Source organism: Thermobia domestica, chromosome 8 (genome assembly GCF_964235325.1).
Source record: "Thermobia domestica chromosome 8, izTheDome1.hap1.1, whole genome shotgun sequence".
NCBI classification, from domain to species: domain Eukaryota; kingdom Metazoa; phylum Arthropoda; class Insecta; order Zygentoma; family Lepismatidae; genus Thermobia; species Thermobia domestica.
In genome coordinates this window covers 291380927-291406281 of record NC_137461.1, presented here as the reverse complement: position 1 = coordinate 291406281, position 25355 = coordinate 291380927, and the positions used below count along the sequence as shown (strand labels likewise).

At 35.3% G+C, this 25355-nt stretch overlaps 1 protein-coding gene across 1 annotated transcript in view; it reads right to left on the bottom strand.

Moving 5' to 3' along the window:
• Positions 1 to 272: 272 nt before the first annotated feature.
• The window catches only part of LOC145693712 (putative multidrug resistance-associated protein lethal(2)03659), a 217401-nt gene continuing 192318 nt past the window's right edge, over positions 273 to 25355 (bottom strand). The window contains exons 24-26 of the mRNA XM_081769997.1: positions 3899 to 4028; positions 1979 to 2089; positions 273 to 396 (exon numbers count right to left, since the gene is read on the bottom strand). Of these exons, the coding sequence (XP_081626123.1) occupies positions 361 to 396; positions 1979 to 2089; positions 3899 to 4028 (277 nt within the window). The 3' untranslated portion in view covers positions 273 to 360. The remainder of the gene's footprint in view (positions 397 to 1978; positions 2090 to 3898; positions 4029 to 25355) is intronic.

Sequence of the window (25355 nt, the reverse complement as noted above, 5' to 3'; positions counted from 1 at the left end):
TATGAAAATATAGCCTTTTCAAAATGAATTAATCATTTATGCTAGTCTTGTACTTACAAGAATGGGATACATGCAAAACACAAGACTTCAAACTAACAAACTAGAAGGTATTGGCAATATGCAAGAGGTTGTTGGGTATAAATTGATAAAGTATTAGTATTATTTTGTTTGTATTCCCCAAACAGAACTACCTAATTTTAGAAGTCAAAAATCTCGAGGTAATGTTTCTTTTACACACATAAATGAATTAACAGCAACTTAAAATATAAACATTTCTTTATTTTATATATACAAATGAATTAGCAGGACGTTAAAATACAAATATGTATGTACAAACATATCTTCTAAAATACTTGTACTTCACGTTTCAGACCAATGTTCTTTTTCTTTGTAGCTCTGGAATAAAAGAATAAGAAGTATTAATCAGTTTATATACTCTTTTCCATTTGAGAAATGTAATATTTTAAAACAATAGTATATTTAAGATGTTTCCTTTTTCAATTCTAAAACTTAAAAAGAACTTTTTTTTTTTTAATTAAACGGTTCTGCAAAATCTGTATTGATTTCTCAGTCTTGCCACAGGCAAATCAACTAATATTAGGTGTGTTTCAGTTTTGCCAACAACGTTAACAATAATGTGACTGAACGTAGTGCGAAAACTCGCTAGAAACCTTAATTGTAATGGAAACAATACTAGTTTCTTCGCTATCGCTAAATCCCTAGTTTAACAATGTTAAACGAAACAAATATTGTCTTTAAAAATATATTATCAAATCGCTAGATTTAGCAACAAAATCCCTAAATTGGCAACACTAGTGTGTATCTAGAGGTACGTTAAACTTATATAGTGAAGTGATGCCAATCTGAAAAGTCATAAAATCCCACGTCGAGTAAAAAAATCCCATTTTGGTTTTGAATTTCCCACGTTATACAACAACAACAACTACTACTATTACTACTACTACTACTACTACTACTACTACTACTACTACTACTACTACTAATAATAATAATAATAATAATAATAATAATAACAATAATAAATGAAAATTAAACTATTCAGTCTTATACGCATTAAGTTTGTGAATAAATATTTCCTTAACAAGTATATACAAGTGAAAACAACTATACTTTGTTGCTAGAATTGCAATGTCTTCATCACACTTTGTGCCATCACCTCATACTGAGTCTAATGATGTTTGGACCGATTATTGTTCTCCAAACATTTTGGAACATTTTGAAAATAATTCTCTCTCATTGATATTTTATTTCATTCATTCGTTCATTATTTTTTGTTCCATCTTTTTTGTTCCAGAGTACAATTTTCGTTCCTTGACGGTTAATTTTTGAGTAACTCTGTTGTCACATATTCCACAAAAAACTTCCTCGGTAACATGAACTTGGTTTTTAAAAAATCTGAATAAAATTTAATAATTAACACTGACTTTACGCCTACTGAACAAACAATATGTCTAGTTTTACCCTTAGAGAAGATCGTTGGTGTGGATTTTATGTATATGAAAAATCCTATATATGATGGAAAATTCGACGAAAATTTCCAATTTCTCTTGTCGAAAAAAATGTGTCAAAGAATTCCACGATTTTCCCCCCAGTGATTGGCATTACAGACATAGTCTTATAGGTATGGGAGAACGGGACTATAAAAATCCACTGATATGTTGCTGACATCATGATCTCTGAGTAACCAGCATGATTTTTTTTTTTAATATTATGAGGTTTCCTTATATATATGGCGACGCCCCTCAACAACTGCTAGGATAGTATCGTTGCAGTCTTCATATACATAAGATCCAAAATTCTTAGATCCAACGTGACATGAAATTAAACAAAACAACTTTTATCAAACAGTGTTAATATAAGACGACCTTGACAAAAATCTACAACGTTGTAATTAGCTAGATATTTCCTCCATTTCTATACAACTAATTCATTTTTAGAATATTTTATTGTTACTTACAGTTTCTGCCATGTTGTGCAAGTGAATTGACGTGGCGCCACCTGTCTGTTGCACCATTCTATAGAAATAGCTTTTTTGATTTTTAAGGAGCTTAAATGGATGGTCAAATTCCTTCAAAAAAGTAAAGAAAGACAAATCATTCCACATTTTGCAGATGGTGGAATTTAATATCTGATCAAGAAATCAAATATGAAAACATAAGAGAAATTAGAGCTTACAATACTTTTACATATTCTATCCTGTTGGTATCGTTTAATTATACTGTACTACACTTCATATCATGATTGTACAATTATACACCAATGCCTTGTAATTCTCTATAATAATCAACCATTTACTGGTAACTACATATTCTCGTATTTATTAATTTATCAACTCACATCTACCGATTTTCTAATGATGATACATCATTACTACAATATATATCGGTTTAACCTTTACTAATATCTGTTATAATCCCACATCGTCAATCATCGTCACCTTTATTGGTATTAAAAGTTGCATTAGACATACGTCCCTATGTGCTACATGTGTTCAATATTATGTACGGTATATAATGATTTTAGAAATGTAATCGATTTGTATTATAATAATTATATGACAGCAGTTGTCATAATTCTCAAAATTGTTCTCAATTATAAGTTGTTATAGGTTAGTGTTGAATTACAGTTTTTCATTGTAGTCTTTCTGTAATCTGTTTGTAATGAAGTATACAATCTGCCGCCATTTGCATTAAACAATCCACAAATTGTATTGAGTCTAAAAATGAATTATCACATTATTTATGCAAATTACATCTCAATGTAACAAACGATATATTTCTTCATAACGTCTAGCAAAAAGGGACGTTAAACCTGGTAAACCCCTTTGTGCAGCCGCTGCTACACGAACTGGTTATTTGGGCGCCATGGCCCCCGGAAGTTTCTGAAGTTACAACAATAGAATTGCTTGTAGCAGCAGAAGTCTACTAATGATGGTGATACCTTCATTTCTAGATTGGATTGCAAACAAACATGACACCTATAGGGAAAAGTAGTATTCGTGACTGGTCATTTTCCACCACTGGCAGTTGTTATCATGTGCAATGTTTCTAACCTTCTACTCATATGTACTTATATTTACACTGCAGACGATAGATATTCGAAACACTGTACAAATTGTGAAAATGTTCTTTATTGTTACGTCATTTGTCCTTGTTTAAATAAAAGTACAAATTATTGCAAGAAAGTTTACTATTGTTCTCCTAGCGTCTATAACTCTAACTCTATCAGAATCCATAACAGTATGCAGATGATGAGATATTGGAAACAGTATAGTCAACGAAATTATTCTTACTTACTTTGTGGATTACACAACCTGTCTTTATTGTATTAAAAGAGTAGGCAGGTGATACAATAGTCATTATAATCCTCCCAGCGCCAAAAACAACACTCTATCAGAATATAGCGCAATATGGAGACGACAATATTAAAAACTTAGTAGCCAATCAAATTATCCCTGATTGAAAGTCGAATTCCAAAGACTCACAAACTTTTCAAGTAATCCTGGGCTTACATTAAGGCATATTCTTATTTATTATTACAATAGTATTCTCTATTTCATTCTTCAAAAACTTTATTCATAGAAATTTAGCTCCTACTATCGAAATTAGAATCTTTTGAGAATCAGTCCTCTTTAAATAATAATAATAATAATAATAATAATAATAATAATAATAATAATAATAATAATAATAATAATAAGTAATAGAAATTATATAACCATCCCCTCAGAATCCATAACGAGAATTATCGGAATCCAGGATTATATGTCGACGATGAGATATTGAAAACAAAAGAAATAGGAAAATTGTTGCTTGTATTATAGTAACGAATTCGTCCTTGTTTGAATAAAAGAGGAAACAATTGACAGAAAACTTACCACCATCCTTCCAGCATCCATAACTAAAACTCTATCAGAATCCATAACAGTATGCAGACGATGAGCTATTGTTAATACTGTGCAGTCAGCGAATTTCTTCCTTATTGTTACCTGGATTAAAGCATCTGTCCTTGTTAAAAATAAATAAATAAAGGAAATGATATTTATATTTTTCTGAAATCTATTTTAATTAAAAATTATTTTCTATGATTTGAGAAGCAAGACTCTAATTTGTACATTTAAGTGATTCAAGCATGGTATCGGATTTGTCATACAAAAACTGCTATGATTTCAATAGTTTGTTCATTCTTATGCTTTTCCATATCTCATAAGATATAATCTTTAACCCTTTCCGTTCCAGGTGTCATTTTCCTATGTACGTGCTGTAATATTGGTTTCATTTACTGTTAAAAGACAGTCTAGACCGTTATATAGGGCATAGTTATTGTGCACGCGTGAGAAGAGCATTCACATTTCTAATAAAAACAATTATTTGCATTGTAGATTATTTGGGATGAAAAAGGGAAATTGTGATGTTCTTAAGGGAATTTGTGCTGCTTCAGGCTGGCAATACTGACCTAAGATGAAAGGCAGTTTTTTTACTTTTTTTCCGATCTCGAAGTTGCTCATTGTTTATCATTGAATTGTAATTGAATGCTCCCTTAGGCATGTCGCCATCTACTGAGACAACATTTTTTTTTGTCTTTTCTGTTAGTAAGGTGCTCCCACCTAAGGAGAAATAGTAGAAATAAGTCTTGTCTTGCAACCACTAACAAATTTCAGCATCTCTAGGATTATTACGAGCCTTAATAAGGGATACATTTTCATGACACCCACATGGATGTCACTGGTACGCAATGAGTTAAGCTAGTAAAGACATGACTTCTATAGGAAATGAAGTCAGAAGCAGCCATACAAGCTATGATTGCACTAGCAACTTATGTACAGAATCCTAACAATAAAGATTTGCAATTTTTCTAAAATTACCCGCTAGGTTACATTCTTTCAGGGTTTACTTTTTATTATGTCAAACTCGGGGCATTAGGCCTACTTTTTTCTCGATAATTTTGAGATACCAGACTAGAAACTTAGCTTGGAGCTCTTCAAACGAACCAGGGAGTAATCTACACCCCCCAACACCCCCTAACACCCCTCCAAATTTCTTTACACACACCCCTGGATGGGAGAAAGAAATACTCCCCCAAATCCAATTCTATCAATCAGTATCATATAGGTTATTTATTACATCAAGTTAAAAAAAAGGTTTAGCGTTTAAGAATTTCACTTCAAAGTACGAAGCGACCTCGTCCTCATGTACGGCTTCGAGAACCATATCACCTCATTGTTTCGGGCAGTGTTTCGATCGAAACAATTGACAAAACAGACCGCTGATACCTACCCTCCTGGGCTCCGCGGTCGTTTCCGAGAAAAGAGATTGATGGACAGATTAGGGGTGTTCGATAAGGCTGAGGACCTATCGAACTTCGGGAGTGAAAATTTGTCGAGTTGTCATCGGTTACTCGAAACCGTTCGAGAATTTGAAATTATAGGTTTCGGGTATTATCGAAATTTCGAGTATTATCGAAGTTTCGGGTATTATCGACATTTCGAGTATTATCGAAGTTTCAGTATTATCGAAATTTCGAGTATTACAAAGTTTCGGGTATTATCGAAAGTTCGAGTATTATCGAAGTTTCGGGTATTATCGACATTTCGAGTATTATCGAAGTTTTACATATTATCGACATTTCGAGTATTATCGACATTTCGAGTATTATCGAAGTTTCGGGTATTATCAAAAGTAGTGATGGACAGTTCGGTTCCTTCACCCCTCCAATGATTCCTTCTTGCAGCCAAACTAGTCAAACAACTTTTTTTCATCTGATAAGTTATTGCAAAGTTGTATTTGTCGAAATCACACGTAAAATTATTTTTCTGCCTGCCCCGTTATTGGCGCAATCGGCAAAGTGGCTATTAGTAGACTAATGGTGTCCTGGGTTCCAATTTCATTCGGGTGATGCATGTTTTCTCTTCCTCTTTCTCTCTTCTGACGGACTGCTTAAACCTTGTACAGATCTGTGAGGGGAAAAACGTTCCTTCACTTCATTGCTAAGGAGAAAAGTTTTAATATGAACACCCTGCATATATGTAATACATATTATGTACACCTTGTCTCAAAAAGGTTGAGCGCATTCTTTATTGCTGTTTCGAGGCAAAAATTTTCTAAGTCAAACTTCGGGTATCTTCGGGAAAAAGTAAACCAGGTTCGAACCTCGAAGCCAACCTTTGCAATCCGGAAAAATCTTTCAGATGTGTTTTTCTTCTTTTAAATATAATAAGACTTGTTACCAATTATATGTAAAAAGCAACATTGATTGAAATACTTAATCATACAATATTTCGAAACTTTGTATTATGTCAGCACATGCTTGTTTGTCATTTTGCTATCCATACTTAATGGAACTTTTAGATACGTAAACGAATCTTTCCATATGTAAAAGAATGGTGAAAGTTAAGATATAGAACATTATTCTCTCCTGACTACTAAAATAAAAGTCAAAGTAGAACAAAAACAGCGTTTGCAGTGGATATGAATGTAATTATTATCTTAAATACCCCTATATACCGCTAGAACTATTTTTCGGAAAGCGCTTGTGTTAGCTCAGTGGTACGCCGTTGGATCATAAATCGTAAGGTTGAGGGTTCGATTCCCATGTGGGCCGATGCTTCTTTTTATGAAATTCTATTTTCTGCAATGCATGAAAAATTATATAAAATAATTACATTAAAATACGTCAGTTGTATATATATAACATATAATCATTGCAGAACATAGTGATTATTATGTTTAAAATATAACAGGTGTTCACAGTACGTTGGTATTCTATGATATGTGAATGTTAAATACAAATTAAGAAAATAATATCATCGCAATGAATAAATTATGTAGTGTATTTATTTGCAGCTATTTGTCATCGGAAGTTACTTCTGAATTTTCTCTTTACAGCAAGTGATTTACGCTTTCTGAAAGGTAAAGAGACTATTCGGGTATAAACAGAAATTATTATACAAACTCCAATCTTCGTTACAGACACAAAACTCCCGATCCCCAAACCATGTAAACAGGAAATTTACGAACATGAAGTCATGTCTAAGAGACTTATTTATACTCGAGAAAGAAGGCAGAATAGGATTTCTTTCCAAAGGATTTCAGTTCAATAATCTGCAAGGCTTTTGTATATGGATGTGGTCCCTTTCTCTCCGCCTCTTATATATATATATATATATATATATATATATATATATATATATATATATATATATATATATATATATATATAAAGTAAAAGCGATCGATATTAGTGTCGAATCCATAGTTCTCGTTGTTGCAGAAATTAATAATTACAACTCCGAAAGCAACTTACAGTCCAAATTTAACTCTCATCGTAAAGCTCCTTTGTGGTTAAGCGTATAGCGCACACGCTTTCGGTGTGGGAGACCCAGATTCGGCCCCCAGCGAGAGCTCATGTAGTTCGGATTCTACGTTAATTAGTAGGTCTACGTCTCATATAGCCTCACTGCTGACGGGACGTTAAACTCAAAATCAATTCAGAGCTCCTTCGTGGCTAAGCGGTTAGCGTACGCGCCTTTGGCGTGGGAGACCCGGGTTCGATTCCCGGCGGGAGCTCATGTGGTTCGGATTCCACGTTAATCAGTAGGTCCACGTCTCATATAGCCTCGCTGCTGAAAGGGACGCTAAACTAAAATCAACTCAACTCAACTCAAAATCAATTCAATCGATTCAACACCCATTATTATGGCGGACGATAAAGGATGAAAAATAAAATGTCTCTAGTGTCAAATCCATAGTTTGAGTTCGTGACACTATTACAAACACAATGTTATTGAATGCCACGTTTTGGTATGAGCGACTATGCCACCTGGATTTTGAATTTACAGGAGCAACATCGAAAGCATTGCTCACACAGCTCCAAATGTTTTGATGTATGTATACGTGTATATTCCAGCGAAACTCCGGAATGTCTGGAGCAACTTTTACCTAACATGGGAGACATATTACTTTCAATCTTAGAAAAAAAATATTGTGGAATTCAGATACCTCAAGGAGTGACATGTAAAAATAGTGTAAAATGACTGATTGTAGAGTGTTATCCATTGTTTTCTGGGTCGTTGAGATGAGTAGTGAGGCACTCAATGGCGTTATATCCAAAGTCATCCTCATCTTCACAGGATGAGGGGCTTGGAGATATGATTAATAAAATGTAAAAACTTACTTAAATATTTGTCGAAGTAATAGTTTTCTGGGGTCGCGAAAGCGTTTCTAATAACTTTGGAATGTAGTTTGTAACCACTTCAAGATGGGCTCTTTAATCATATCAATTTCTCACCTTAAGAAGAAATTACCATCTCAACTCGTATATTTTTATCAAGGCTATTCGCAATCGAGAAAAAAATGTGTAGATGTATGTTTCGTCTTTTAAATGATATACTAAATGTAAAATCAGAGATGGAGTTGGTCGGTCGGTCAAATGGGTCAAGATTTGTGAGTGGGTCAATGGATCGTAGATCAACAAGGTGTGATCCACTGCGAAACACCATCACTGTGACTCACACTAACCCATTGACCCACCAACCCATTCTGCTCAGTGCCTTCTAGATAGCATTTTCTGAACACTGGCAAGTTTGTCTACGTTTTACTCTCAAGATCTCTATTTTTCTTCTTTTTTTCATTTGGTTATAATGAAGAAAGAAGTTCAGGCTCTTTCGGATTTTGATATTTCCAGTTGTAAAAATGGCAATAGGATTTACTACTTGGCTTTTGAGATGCAAGCTATGAGTTTTTAGAGGAGCTAACTACTGGAAAAAATTGGTTTAGTAGAAATATAACCTCTTAAGTCAGTAAAGAGGATGGTGTGGATAATGGATCAAATTTAATGACGATGCATTTTAGTGGGTCGGAGTTCGTCACAATGGTTCAGAGTTTTTTATAGTTGGTGGTTTGTTCAGAGTGGGTCATGGTGGGTGAATGGTTCACGTTGGGTGTTGAGTCATTGTGGGTCACGATGTGTGCTGGGTCAGTATGTTGTGGATCAAGGCTTCATTGACCCACACCATCTCTGGTCAACATTGCACTCAAGAGGAGAGTTTCCGAAGGTGCGCGTCGGCAATTTTCTCAAATTTTGCACATAGATAGTACCCCACCAGAAAGCAATAAATCTCGAAACGGTTCACAGTACCATCTCACAGAACTCAAGATAGAGGGATTTGTTTGATTGGCTAAATTAAGACCTCAACAATTTATTCTTCTACAAGCGAGATTTTATTCATCGTTTCCGTGGCGAAGTCAGAAGAATATGCGGCAAGTAAACTTAAGGTTGAAGGTTCGCGCCCACCTTGGGATACTTGCTTTTTCCCCTAGTGTTTTTTGCACTCACCTGAATATAAACAAATCAAGCATATGGGCGATTTAACATATTTGGGAGGAATTTTGTGGTTCGTTGGCGTTTCATCGAGTCTCTGCCGCTGGTGGTATAATTTTTAAAACCGAAGTGGGGCCACCACGGATCGTAGCTGCGGGATCCAACTTTTGGCGAAAGGCCGCCAGTTGCGCATCGGTGGTCCACTGACGCTTACGGCATGGGGGCTTGTATCTGAAAACTAAGAGAATAAAGAAGCATGGTATCCATGAAGCCCGTTGACACTAATAAAAGTCTGAAACGATGAAACAGATGTCAACACCGGAAAACATGTATTTTATAATTTCAAAGGTACCCCGTGTCGAGGAAAAAGATTTGCCCCAAGGTTCCCCGGAGGGTCTCAGGAGGGGTGCAACTCAAAATTTGAAAATGGCAAGGGGAATCAAGTAGTATGTCATTGAAGAGTATTACTAAATTTTTTTTTTAAATGGTAGGAGTCTCGAGTCTTTAGGCTAACTTGTGCAAAATAGCGAGCGTTCAAGATGGTAATAAATCCTTCATTGAAAACTCCGTGACCACCTCTACAAATGTGAAACTGTGAAACTACCCAGAAGAGGTAAAAACTTGTCTTACCATTGCAAAAGTATAATGCACCAAGGTAAAACAAGAAGCGACCCATTATGGGCTTATTACATCACTAATATTAAATTCTACGTTCCACGATTGTGTCTTTAAGCTAAAGGAAGGGTGATTTCGAATTATGAAATTAATGGTAGAATACAGAATGGACCCACCACCAACTATGAACCACTCTGAACCATTGTGACCAACTCCGACCCACCAACGTAATCAACTCTGACCCATGATCCACGTTCTTCTCCCCATTGACTAAAGAGGTTACACTTGAAATAAAACAAGACTGTGAAATTTTCACTTATCGGAGTTTGAATTCCTACCGTCAATCGCTCAAGCACCGCTCTGTTACAATACCGGTGGATCTGACCTTTACGATATATAATGGTAAAGTATTTCTCATCTTTCAAATTAAGATGAATTTAAATTTATCATATATAATTATTTCTTTCTTGGCTTATATATACATTTCAGTAGAAAACAGGATGAAATTTGAAAGTATCAAATCAAGATAAAATAGACCAACGTAAGAAAAAAAGAAAGAAAAACTAGTTTTCCATATAATTAAGCATGCCGTACTAATTTAAAATGCCCATGAAATTAGGCTTGGAATACAAATGTTATGTCAATTTTTCTCACAACTTTATGGTTTGATTGCCTTATGCTCTGAACGATCTATATATTAAACACCAGCTTCAGCAATTATTATAATAGAAAGCAGTGGGTATAAAATGCAAAGGACTGTAGTTTGCATTCCTCAATTAGTTCCTCAACTAATATCAATCGTTTTCGATAATTTTTACAAAAAATCAACCCACTACCAATTTCCAATATATAGAAAATCCCCCCCCCCTTCGCTCATAAAACACATTTTTAAAAATGCCAGGACACGTTCTGTTTATTTTTATTAAAGAGTTATATACTGAATTTCAGCTCTTTAAGTTGAACGGCTTGTAAGATACTCAGTTTCTCGCAAACATTCGGACACCTACTCCCTACTAAGTATATGTGTTATAATGAAAGTGATACGCGTATGATAACTTCCCAGTTGGGATTGGGGCCTGATTATATACCAAATGTCGTTTCATTTGACTTTGCAATTTGACCGTGATAATCACGCAGACATAGTTACTTTCAGTTTTTTATACTAGTATAGGTATAATAATTCATATATTACAGGTGATTCAATTTTTTTTTTCCAGCAGTTAGCTCCTCTAAAAGCTCACAAGCTGTATCTCAAAATTGAACTCCTATTGCTATTGCCACTCTTACAATTGCAAATATCAAAATCCAAAAATGCCTGAGCTTTTTTCATTAGAAACAAATGAAAAAAGAAGAAAAATGGAGATCTTGAAAGTAAAATGTAGACAAGCTCACCAGTGTTCAGAAGATGCTGTCTACAATGCGCTGAACAGAATGGGGCGGTGGGTAGTTGGGGGTCGTTTCGTCCAAAGATATTTCGTCCAAAGGATTTTCGTCCAGAGACATTTAGTCCAAACACATTTGGTCCAAAGGTCAATTTGTCCAAAGAACATTTTGTCCAAAAGACAATTGGTCCAAAGGACATTTCGTCCAAAAGACAATTGATCCAAAGGACATTTGGTCCAAAAGACATTTGGTCCAAAGGACATTTCGTCCAAAACACAATTGGTTCAAAGAACATTTCGCCCAAAAGACATTTCGTCCAAAGGACATTTCGTCCAAAAGATAATCGGTCCAAAGGACATTCCGTCCAAAACACAATTGGTCCAAAAGACAATTGGTCCAAAGGACATTTCGTCCAAAACACAATTGGTCCAAAAAATATTTGGTCCAAAGGACATTTCGTCCAAAAGATATTTGGTCCAAAGGACATTTCGTCCAAAAGACAATTGATCCAAGGGACATTTCGTCCAGGGATGTTTAGTTCAAAGCACATTTCGTCCAAAGAACATTTAGTCCGGTAACGCTTGGGGGTCAAGGGTTTGCTTCTCTTAGAAGAGTAAAAGTGATGCATATAACATTATGACTCACAAGTAATACCTCCCAAGTGTAACACTCCAATTTTGAAAAAAATAGGCAGGTAGATACTACACATAAAATAAACGAATACGTGTTTTTCTGCGGAAAAATGGTTTTAGGGGGGGCAAAAACCCCTACTCAAAATTTTGAAAGTTGACGCCCGAAAGGCTAGAAGAAGTGGACCGAAGTGAACTAAATTGTGCACAGATATTGCAGACATAAAATGAGGGAATACGTGTTTCGTATTTTCCTGGAAAAAATGGTTACGTGGGGCACAGACCCCTCCAAACCTTTGATCACGAAATATCAAAAGTACTTATAATTGTATGTCAGATGTGTGTAAAGAACATGAAGAATTGCAACGAAACTTTGAGTAGGGACAATACGCAATAAATAAATAAATACGTTTTTTATTTTCTGTGGAAGAACGGTTTTAGGGGGCAAAAGCCCCCATCCAAAAGTTTGAAACTTGAGGCCCGAAAGGTCACAAGAAATGAACCAAAGTGGATGAAATTGTGCAGAGATATTGTAGACATAAAATAAGGGAATACTGGTTTCGTATTTTCCTGAAAAAAGAAAAAGGTTTGGGTGGGACACAGACCCCTACAAAACTTTGATCGTGAAATATTAAAAGTGCGAATAACAGTATGTCAGAAGTGCTTAAAGGACATGAAGATTTGGAACGACACATTGGAACGACATTACGCAAAAAATAAACGGATGCGAGTTTATTTTCTGAGGAAAAACGGTTTTAAGGACAAAATCCCCCACCCAAAATTTTGAAATTTGAGGCCTAAAAGGCAAGAAGAAATGTACAGAGTTGAATGAAACTGTGAACAGATATTGTAGACGTAAATTAAGGTAATTGGGTTTCGTATTTTCCTTAAAAAAAAAAAAAAAAAAAAAAAGAAAAGAAAAGAAAAAAAAAGAAAAATGCGGTTGCGTATATCACGGTTATGAAATGTCAAAAGTGCAAATAATTATACGTCAGAGGTTCTTAAAGAGTATGGAGAATTGCAACGAAACCTCGTATAGGGACAATTCGCAAAACAATAAACGAAACGTGTTTTAATTTGTGCGGAAAACACTGTTGGGGCCTAGGCCTCCTCCGAAAAAAAAGTAAATATTACCGTAATACTGCAGGAATTAGTGGACCAAAGCAAATGAAATTGTGGGTAGACATTTTAGAGACCCTATGTAAAGTAAGATCTTTCGTGTAAGAATATATTTCACACGTGTGTATTTTTCTATTCTCAGTATTTCTTCAAAGATACTTGACACATAATTTTTCACTTTTCTAACACAAGGGTTTGAATAACTAATATTTAGCTTACTCAAATTTAAACTCCATTAATTTTAGTTACCGATACTTATTTTAGAACTATTTCATTCACAACATGAAAATTTTAGATGTCATGTTAGCAGTTATTACAGCAACATACTTCACACTGCAACCTTTCCCTCACTCCTGTTGTTAGGCCATATTGTTTTCAGGCGTTTACGTTTTTCTGAATATCTCAGCATTATTTGTTCTATCGAAATGAAAATTGTGGAATAAATCTCTATTTCAAATTTCCTTTAGAAATAAGAAGCTACTGAGTCATAATGTTATATGAATCACTTTTACTCTTCTAATAGAAAAAAACCCTTGACCCCAAAGCGTTACCGGACCAAATGTTCTTTGGACGAAATGTGCTTTGAACTAAACATCCCTGGACGAAATGTCCTTTGGACCAATTGTCTTTTGGACGAAATGTCCTGTATTTTGGACGAAATGCAATTTGAACCCATTCTCCTTTGGACGAAATGTCCTTTAGACCAATTGTCTTTTGGACGAAATGTCATTTGGACGAATTGTCTTTTGGACCAAATGTCTTTGGATTAAATGTCTCTGGACGAAATGTTCTTTGGACGAAATATTTTTGGACTAAAAGGGTGGCCACCCGGTGCGCCCGTGTGAGTCACGGTGAGTGGTGTTTCGCAGTAGGTCACGTCCTTTTGACCCACGATCCACTGACCCACTCACAAATCTTGACCCATTTCACCCACTTACCAACCGACCCACTGACCCACTTCATCTTTGATTTTAACATGTCTTGTTTCATTTAAAAGACGTGACTCGGGTTCGATTCCCGGCGGGAGCTCATGTGGTTCAGATTCCACGTTAATCAGTAGGTCCACGTCTCATACAGCCTCTCTGCTGAACGGGACACTAAACTAAAATCAACTCAACAACTCAACTCTCCTTATTAGATGTGCTGGGGGATCTCACTCCTACTGGAAGTTGAACTTAAACTTAAAGGTCATCAGAACTGCTCCCAATGAACTTGGCGGCCACGAAAGATATGGGTTGTACTGTATACTAACATTGGTCATTTTCAATTATTTCTACATGTCGCAAATTTCACAAACTCCTTCATTGTGTTAATGAGGGCTTAACTTACATGGCATCTGAAGTGCCACTCTTTATCTAAGAGACCCCCAAAAATTATAGATTCGACACTAATGTAGGTCTTTTTTTTATAATTTTGATGTCAGCCTCTTTCATTCCTCCTAGGACAGCAAACGGATACCGCCACCGCTAGGACTAAATTTGGTCTTAAATCGCATTAAAATTTCTACCAATTAATTTAGCGAACAGTGCTGCATTTAGAAGCTCGGCGTGCCTATGCACTTTTGCTCTCGGCGCCCCCAATAACTACATATTTCTCCGCCCCTTGATCCCTAACTTACAAATAAAACTTAATTCGAATATGCTTAATTAGTGAATTTATTGCAGTTAAATACCACTCACTAGATGCTACAGTTACAACTACGTAACAAAAAATAAATGTGAAATATGTTCTGAATTTTTTTCAGATTTCTTACGCTATCATTAAATATATTAGAATAGTAAAAGAAGATTGCTCATGAAATAGTATATTTGCTCTCGATTTTTAAAACTTTTTCATACGAAAAAAATTAAAATTTTAAACTTTGCGCTCTTCAAATATGTTGCCCTCTAGGCACTGGCCTAGTTGGACTAATGGGAAATGCGGCACTGAAAACTTACCCTTCGACTCTAATATCGGTTGATTTCGATATTTTTTTGTCCCTATGTAACCACCCTGGATGCTAATGGGAGCTTAATTGGACTTGAATTGAAAGTAGAACTGTTTACCTAAGCGACCACGAAACTATGGATTCGATACTAATATCGATCCTTTTCTAGCATTTTTAATATGTATCCCGACAGTATTCTTTTCCAGATTGTAAGAAATATGGTTAAAATTGCTCTAGACATATCAGAATTATGTCGAAACACACACATACATCCACTTTCATATATAGAAATACAGAGTGAGCGAGCGAGAAAGTGAGAGAGAGCGACCAAAGGCATCACCACTTCCACATTGCAAAAGCATATCTCAGGTATTGAATTGAAAATCTATGTAAAGACCTTCTGCTGTGGCATGCTTCATAAGGACAATTCCAGTCTGCTCACGTGACCTTTGGGGTTCATGAATTTCTTGCGAGCGTTCCGACTTTGGATTCTCTGTTTATACCCTCTTTTTATGCCTCGGATAATTTTTCAAGAATATCAATGACATGCTGTAATACGAATGTTGAGAAGTAACCCCTATATGACAAATAGCTGCAAATAAATACACTACATAATTTATTTATTGCGATATTATTATTTTCTTAATTTGTATTTAACATTCACATATATCATAGAATACCAACGTACTGTGAACACCTGTTATATTTTAAACATAATAATCACTATGTTCTGCAATGATTATATGTTATATATATATACAACTGACGTATTTTAATGTAATTATTTTATATATTTTTTCATGCATTGCGGAAAATAGAATTTCATAAAAGAAGCATTGTCCCACATGGGAATCGAACCCTCAACCTTACGATTTGGAATCCAACGGCGTACCACTGAGCTAACACAAGCGCTTTTCGAAAAATAGTTCTAGCGGTATATAGGGGTATTTAAGATAATAATTACATTCATATCCACTGCAAATGCTGTTTTTGTTCTACTTTAACTTTTATTTTAGTACTCAGGAGAGAATAATGTTCTATATCTTAACTTTCACCATTCTTTTACATATGGAAAGATTCGTTTACGTATCTAAAAGTTCCATTAAGTATGGATAGCAAAATGACAAACAAGCATGTGCTGACATAATACAAAGTTTCGAAATATTGTATGATTAAGTATTTCAATCAATGTTGCTTTTTACATATAATTGGTAACAAGTCTTATTATATTTAAAAGAAGAAAAACACATCTGAAAGATTTTTCAGGATTGCAAAGGTTGGCTTCGAGGTTCGAACCTGGTTTACTTTTTCACGAAGATACCCGAAGTTTGACTTAGAAAATTTTTGCCTCGAAACAGCAATAAAGAATGCGCTCAACCTTTTTGAGACAAGGTGTACAACTATGATAACCTCGAATGCATTGTTTCTTCCCAAACACTCTGATAATCCTGAACTTTTCAAAATATTCAAGCGACTCGACAAATGCGATCATATTGATATATTTCTGTATTAGCTGCTTTCAAACAATTCGAGACTCTCGAACAGTTCGAGTGTCTCGAAGTTGTCTAATGTTTCTTACATTTCGAGTACCTCAAACACCTCGAGAGTCCCGAACATTTCGGGAGTCTCGAACATTTCGGAAGTCTGGATCATTTCGAGAGTCTCAAACATTTTGGGAGTCTCGAAAGTTCGATAATTCGATAAAATTAAAATTCTTTATCGATGAAACGGTTTTGAAACTTTATCGAAATGTTATCGATTACTCGATTATCGGAACAGCCCTAGGACATATGCAGATAACTGAAATTGGCAACGTCTTGAGCGGTCATTCACCTACCTCCTCCTCAATAAGGAAAAATGTGACAATATACAGTGATAATATGCCTATACCAGATTCACTTGGTAAGTGCTATTCTGCAACAGGCTCGCAACCAGAGGGGGACTAGGGAGGCCTGGCCCTCCCTAAATTTTTCATGTCCCCTTCAGACTTCAATACAAAATGCACAATTTAGATATTTGTCAGATAATTTTTAATGACTTGGCCCCTCCTAACATATTCATGGCCCCCCAAAGCTCTGTGGCTGGTTTCGAGCCTGCTCTGCAAGTGGTGTATTAACGGACGGACGTTAGAAGGGTGTAGTCAAAACATTTTTAGAAATGAAGAGATCGGTCGAAGTAAGAATTATATATATATTTTAGACTGAGTCTAGTGTTATGCAGGAACGCATTTGGCGCTAGCTTAATTTTTTGTGAAGTATATTTTTATTCACTTAAATTCATTGAGAGGAACAGGGCTCATAGCGAGTCACTTTTTTAAACTAAAATTTACTTTTTTTTTCAAGTTGGTCACTAAAAGTTCTTTTTTTCAAATTTGTCACTAAAAGTTACTTTTTTGGGAGATAAAGAGACTTTTTCGTGTGATTTATGTTTTGCATTGGCAATTTTCGAAGCAAAATATAAAAACAAATGGAAAAAGGCAGAAACTTGTTACACATTACTCTTCTGAAAGCTTCAGTACTTGCTGCCACATGTGAAACAGTCAGCTTTATTCTCACTTCAGCTTTTATTCTTTCTAAAGCACAGTGGACGGTTGGTGGATGCTTAAGCTCTCAAAGTGAGGTTGAGAGCTCTTCTGTGTCTATTCTTCCTTCTATCATAATAATCTTTTAGTTTTCTCTCGTAATAGTTAATGCCCCATTCAAAGTTGTGCGTGTGTGTTTGTGTGGTTCATCATGTTCGTCTTGTGCTATGCTTCTTGTATGTTCTTCTTAAGAGTAGGTGATGAATTCGAATATTTCACGTTTTTGAGAACTCTTAATGCAAAGTTAAATATAATGCCTGGGATGAAGAATTTCGGAAATAGGCCAGAACTGGTTCCACTTACTCAGAAGCTTCTTACATCTAAGTCTGCTTACCGTAACTACAAAGCATACTTTGAAAACCTAAGAAAGGAGGAAGCTCAAAAAGAAGTAAAGAAGAAAGAAGACAATAAACAAAGAGAGAGGTGATGGATAAATTGACAAAGGAAGAAAGGGGCATGGTGAGATTTTGGTAACTTTTTCGTGTGCTTTTGGCCAATTTTTGGTCACGTTTCAACTATTTACAAGAGACCAGACCACTATGAGCCCTGGGATTATTAAAATTAGGATATATTAAAGAAGACAAAACAGAAATATACAAAATATTTGTAAATTTAAAAACTGGATTTTTGGAAAACAACTGAATAATTTTTTTATGAAAGATATTCAGATCCAATAACGTAGCCACGAAGGGGCAGGTACGGAGATTAAGAGATCAAATAATATTACAACAATTAACGTTAACAACAGGGTTAGAATATTAAAATAATGAAATTGGGACTATGTACAGTATTAATTACTAAACGACCGTGATTTGGGACGAGGGAGTTTTTTCCCAATTAATATTTTGAAAAAAAAAATCACCCACTAAAACTTGCTTGGGGTAAATAAATTGAAATAATGGCAGAATTTTGCAAAATAATTACAATAATTCGTATATAATCAATTCATATGTAATTACTGGGTAAAATAGTGGTGGTTAATCCCTAATACAGTAAAACCTCTCTTAACGGGCACCTCTCAATAGTGGACAACTTCATAAGAGGACAAACTTTCTTATTCTTCCATGCCATAAATATGTGTGGTGTGGTGTGATGTTATGAGAGAGAACCCTTCCTTTTAGGGACGCCTCTCATTTACGGACAAATAATCGGTTTCACCGATGTCCGTTTTGAGAGGTTTCACTGTATAATAATAAATGTTCAAATGTGTGAACTTACTTTATTGAACCTACCGCTTCGAAGAACTGATATTATTATTATTATTATTATTATTATTATTATTATTATTATAATAGTAGTAGTAGTAGTAGTAGTAGTATTGCAATAGTTGCGTAACAAAATATACTGTTTTCTTGTTTGAGTTTGTTTAAAAATTATATAACTATTCTGAGAGCACACACTCCCTTTTATTTTGAATACCCCCCAAGTAAAAATTTCTGGCGTACTTACTGAAACGAACTAATTATAGAAATATCTTAATATTGAGTATCATTTTTAGGTACAACGACTGCACCGAAGTTGAAAAGGAAATTTCAAAATATATTAGTCTAGTAGCTTAGCAGCAAAAAAAGGACCGAATTGTGCAAAATGTGATACCAACATGCCACTTTCAGGAATGATAGGCCTATTAATAAGAAGTAAATCCTGATATAGAACCACCTCGGCGGGGGTCTTGTTTTAGGTATATGACGTCATCAATATGGCCGCCAACGAATATCGACTTAACTGAGTTTAAAAATTTTATAACTCCATTATCATTCAAGGTAGAAACTTCGTTTCTCCTTTATTTTGCAGATAATCCATTGTAAATTTATTGTCATTATAAATACTTGCCTTATATTGCCACCATTTTTAAATATGGCGTCTCAAACTGGAAAAATTTTTATTTTCAAAACGATTTTCTATGTTTTATAGCAAATAACTTTGAAACTGCCATGATTATGGAAAAATACTTCGAGATAATCGTCAAAGGCCATTTCAATGGCTTTCAAACGCGACCAGAATCATTGATATATCTCAACAAATAACTGAGATAATCAATATTTTGTAGAACTAAATGTCGAACTTTCGTGAATAATGTTCGAATGTATCCGTAAATGTAGTTATATGGCATTTGTAGTTCCATTGGCCCTTTGATAATAGAAACGTAGTACCACTACCAGTATGTTCCTTTTTACGTGGAGAATAGCAAATCACAAGTGTTTATCTTCTGTCGGTGCTAGAAACCCTTTATAACGTCATAAATCCAAGATGGCCGCCGCTGTTTATCTCCGGTATGAGAAGTGGGAATTTCTCGCCACAGAAAAATAATAGAAACGTGCAATAACCGCCAATCTCTTTCTTTGGATGTGAAGAATCTTGACATAACATGTGATTGGCTTCCCTTTGTGTCTAGAAGCCAGTATATGACGTCATAAACACAGTATGGCGCCGTGGCTTACATACGGATTATGAAAATTATTTATTTCTCGCATTAGAGAAACAATAGAAACGTGCAGCAACCACCAATATCTTTTTTCATATGTAGAATCATAAAGTAACATAAGTTATTGTCTTTCTTTTGATGCGAAAGGCGAGTATATGACGTCATAAACCCAAAATTGTCGTCGACTCTTAAATATGCAAGAAGAAAATTATGCCTTTCTCACCTAAGAAAGGTGATAGAAACGTGCAAACCCACTATTTTTACTCCTTAAATAAGTTGGATCGTGAAGTAACACAAAGGTGTATCGTGTCTCTGCCCAAGGGTTAATATTTGTCTTGTTTAAGTGTATAACATTGTTATACAAAGTAGTCGCTGTAGGTATTTTGAATATTATATTATGCATTAAACTGAAAAACTAACAAAGCTGAAATTATGCATTATTCGAAAATAAATTTGAAATATATTCTCTTTAATACTAATTGTCCGAAAGTGAATAGTTTGTATTAAAATGCTTACGAAACAGACTCAATGTATAAATTTAACAGTATATCAGCGAGAGATAAATATCCAACACAATAAACAGTTATATAATTAAATATGTTAAGAATTTAAAAGATAAAATATTAGTGATATGGTATGACTATTAACTTAACATCTGAAACGTACTTCAGAGAACTAGGGGAAGTAATTTTTGTTAATCACATTTCTTATTTAAACAAGATCAACTCACAATAATATTATCTTCTCGATCACACTGTCCATCGCAGGTACACAATAAAGTGCTCACTAACCCCAAGTTTTGACACTTGCAAGAATGTTGACAAAGAGTCTTGCAACCACAGCGAATAAGTTCTCTATGGTGCGAAGAAACTTCTGGAAGTAAGGACCAGAGAGGATAATAACCACGGTCCACCTTCTTCAACCCCTTTACAAATTTCGGGTATTATGGGCACTTTCTGGAGAGCTTGAGACCAGTAATACTCGGCCTGTAGGGCAGCTCGCAGTGTTGAAATAAGGCTGCCTCTGTAGGTGGGATCCCTTCGTAAGAACGATTTTTTTCATCATTAATCTTTGTCGACAGTCGTTAATATTTAGTAAAGAACTACAGCGATCGTACAGGAGTACGGTGAAGCATTGAAGAGCTGCAAAGTCCTGAGCTAAAATTTGAGCAGGAGTAACTGAAAGTTTGATGAATATATCTGTTATTTCAGGGAATGCTTGCCACACCTGCCAAGCTGTCTTCTTGCCATGACCACCAAAATCGGACACTATGTCACACTCTGTAAATGCGTGCCAAAATAGCAGGGTTTTTGAGTGAAACTTTCCTAGGCTTGTTGCAATTTCATGGACAGGAATATATCTCTTATTTTTACCAGTCACATATTCAATCCACAAGTGTGATACATTGAGCTCAAAGAATAAAGCAACGGCAATAACAACAACATCAGAATCGACAGTTTTAATTGAAATATTCTTATGTCCGTGGTTGCTGGCATGCAATGCATGCAAGAACATGCGTATGTCTGTTTCTTCTTGTTTGCAGGGCATAAGGCTTGTTACGTCCATATTAGAGTTTGCTGATGCGGTATCATCACATGCATACACATTCTCTCTCTTACCATCAGAATCACTTACAGGCCCGTATCCAGGGGGGTCTAGGGGGCCGGACCCCCCCTAAATTTTTGCTGGCCCCCTAAAAGTTTTACAGTAGGCTTGAAAAAGAACTATAATATGGTGATGAACTATCATATGGTTGGATCGGGCCACCCCTAACTTCAGCCGGGCCCCCCTAAGTTTTAGGACTGGCTACGGGCCTGATCACTTATGTTCTCTAAGTGTTTAAACAGGAGTTGAAATAAATGAGTTTTGTTTTCAGAATTATTCAAAAACAATGCCCATTTTTTGGGTGTCAATATGGAGTCTTTCACAACTATTCTTGGTCCTTTTCCTCTTTGGTCTCGTTCTTCTTTTTTCAGACAGTCGGGATCATAATTGTCAAAGACTATGTCCATTCTGACGACATCACTCGCAAACTTTTCTAAAAGTGTTTGAAATATATTAGTATAATACATAGAAAACGTATGTCCCGGACTAGACTTCAGCATGTGATCTAATACTGGTCCATCAAATATAACACACGATACACTAGGATCGTATTGTGATGTTTCAAGTGGTTCTAAGCAAGAAATGACATCTGATTTTGTTCCCTTGCGCAATTGACCATTTAAAGAGAGTGGCGGAGGATACGAAAGGTTTTCGTGAGCAAAGAGATCTTTGATGTCTCCACCTCGACTTTGACAGGCTATGTATAAGCGAGAAAACAGGCTACAGTTACTCTTTAAAATTGACTCTTCGTTCCTTCTTTTTGTGATATATGAAAAAGCGAAAGTTTGTTTCATTTAATCGGTTTTCTTAAAGGCGTCTGGCATTCGATGAGCCGTTTCCAAACAAATGTTTTGTACTGTTGCTTTCCCAATTCTTCTGCTTTGAAGACAGACTCATCTGCTTTCTCATCTATAACAGCATATCTGGCAACGCATATTAGGGTACCATTTTCTTGAGCAAATGGATTTCTGTCATCATTTTCACATACATTTAAAAAAGCTTTCACATGTTTTTTTGAACCTAGAGGAAAAAGCGTATGTATCTTCATGATGACTGCGATAATCTGAATCGTCACATATTCCTGCCTCCTTCTCAAATTCGGTTAGTAGTCCTGCAATCACTGGTCACGAAACCATCCAACTCAGAAGAGCACTTCCATTATCAAATAGACCAATGGCACCTCCTTCACATTTTAGATTCTTATTACATTGTTCATGTAACTGGTCGTTGGACATGTACGAATATTTACTGTTTGTCTTTCTTCCCACAAAATTACCTTTCTGAAATTCATAATATAATTGTGGGTTTCGTACATTCAATTCTCCCAAAGAATTTATTGACATCCAACGGGCATCATTGATATGATCCAGGGCGAACATCCAGGGACAAATCTGATCCAATGCACTAGAATAGGAGGAAAATTTCGCCGATCGAATACTGTCCAGCAAATAAAAAAGCAGTGATTCAAGATTCATGGCCGTGTACCAAAATTTGAATTGGGCCGAGAAAAATAAATCATATAATATTATGCATAACACATATTTAAGAGTCGAAGGCAATCTTGGGTTAATGACGTCATATACTCGCCTTTCGCATCAAAGAAAAGACAATAACTTATGTTACTTTATGATTCTACATATGAAAAAAGATATTGGTGGTTGCTGCACGTTTCTATCGTTTCTCTAATGCGAGAAATATATAATTTTCATAATCCGTATGTAAGCCATGGCGCCATACTGTGTTTATGACGTCATATACCGGTACTGGCTTCTAGACACAAAGGGAAGCCAATCACATGTTATGTCAAGATTCTTCACATCCAAAGAAAGAGATTGGCAGTTATTGCATGTTTCTATTATTTTTCTGTGGCGAGAAATTCCCACTTCTCATACCGGAGATAAACAGCGGCGGCCATCTTGGATTTATGACGTTATAAAGGGTTTCTAGCACCGACAGAAGATAAACACTTGTGACTTGCTATTCTCCACGTAAAAAGGAACATACTGGTAGTGGTACTACGTTTCTATTATCAAAGGGCCGTGGAACTACAAATGCCATATAACTACATTTACGGATACATTCGAACATTATTCACGAAAGTTCGACATTTAGTCCTACAAAATATTGATTATCTCAGTTATTTGTTGAGATATATCAATGATTCTGGTCGCGTTTGAAAGCCATTGAAATGGCCTTTGACGATTATCTCGAAGTATTTTTCCATAATCATGGCAGTTTCAAAGTTATTTGCTATAAAACATAGAAAATCGTTTTGAAAATAAAAATTTTTCCAGTTTGAGACGCCATATTTAAAAATGGTGGCAATATAAGGCAAGTATTTATAATGACAATAAAGGTACAATGGATTATCTGCAAAATAAAGGAGAAACGAAGTTTCTACCTTGAATGATAATGGAGTTATAAAATTTTTAAACTCAGTTAAGTCGATATTCGTTGGCGGCCATATTGATGACGTCATATACCTAAAACAAGACCCCCGCCGAGGTGGTTCTATATCAGGATTTACTTCTTATTAATAGGCCTATCATTCCTGAAAGTGGCATGTTGGTATCACATTTTGCATGATCCAGTCGCTAAGCTACTACGTGTTCTGCACTGGACACACAATTACAGGAAAACAAAACTAAATATGGACAGACTCATGCACTGGAGTTGATCTATGCATGAGATATTAAGAGCACATTTTCTCTTATAGCCAGTTTTCTAATGGTCACTGTTTCATCCCATGTGCAATTTAGTGGTAGAGTATTATGAATGGTATCAATTTGTTCCTTATAAGGTATGGAATGAGAAAAGTGATGGTGGACATGTCAGACCCGCGAGTGGGAAGGGGGTGGAGGGAAATGACGAGTCATCGTTCGCTTAATCCCTTATAACTTCGCTCCTAATTATTCGATTTTCATTTCTTGTTTTTAAAAGAAAGGCCTAAGTATGTTCTACACATTATGTTATTAGCATCTTTTACGTAAAGATGTCGTTTAGGCTAAAATTTCAAAAAAAATAATTTTCCCTAAGAAAAAATATTTCATTTGACGAAATAATCATTTTTGTATTATTTATTTATGCCAAATAGCTAAATTTATAAAAGGAGCATGATATACGAATAAATTTTTATTTTCAAAATCGTTATTATATAAAACGTAAGGAAAAGAACAGTATACAAAATTTAATATTTCACTCAAGAGAGAAGCAATCAATATATTTTAATTATCATTACACTTATTCCTACAATTTATTATATTATGTGATCCATATTAATATTAATTCTGTAGATGTTCATAAGTATTTTAAAAATATGTTTTAATTATCATGGAATAAGTACTCCAGTTAATACACAAAAATACACTTCAATCACTTATGGCTTCATCACTTATTGTACCTTTAACAGCATAAGTAAAACAAGTTTAAGCATGTCTGGCCACAAACTTTGTTATCATAAGGTACCGGACTATTGCCCTTGTTGCCCAATAACTAATATACATAAATGTTAGTAGGTGGGGGGCACTTGACACCCGGTAGCTGAAAAATCGCCTTTTTTTCCAGGGTCTCCTGAGAGAAAGGACTCAATTTTCCACTGTCTCACGATACGCTATGACCCACGCACCGTCAGCCTACGATCTTTTACGACCTCCATGTTAGGGGTGTATTTGTTCCCTTTTTAACCCCTATTTCCCACAGAGGCTACGGACATAGCAGATTACATAACAAACG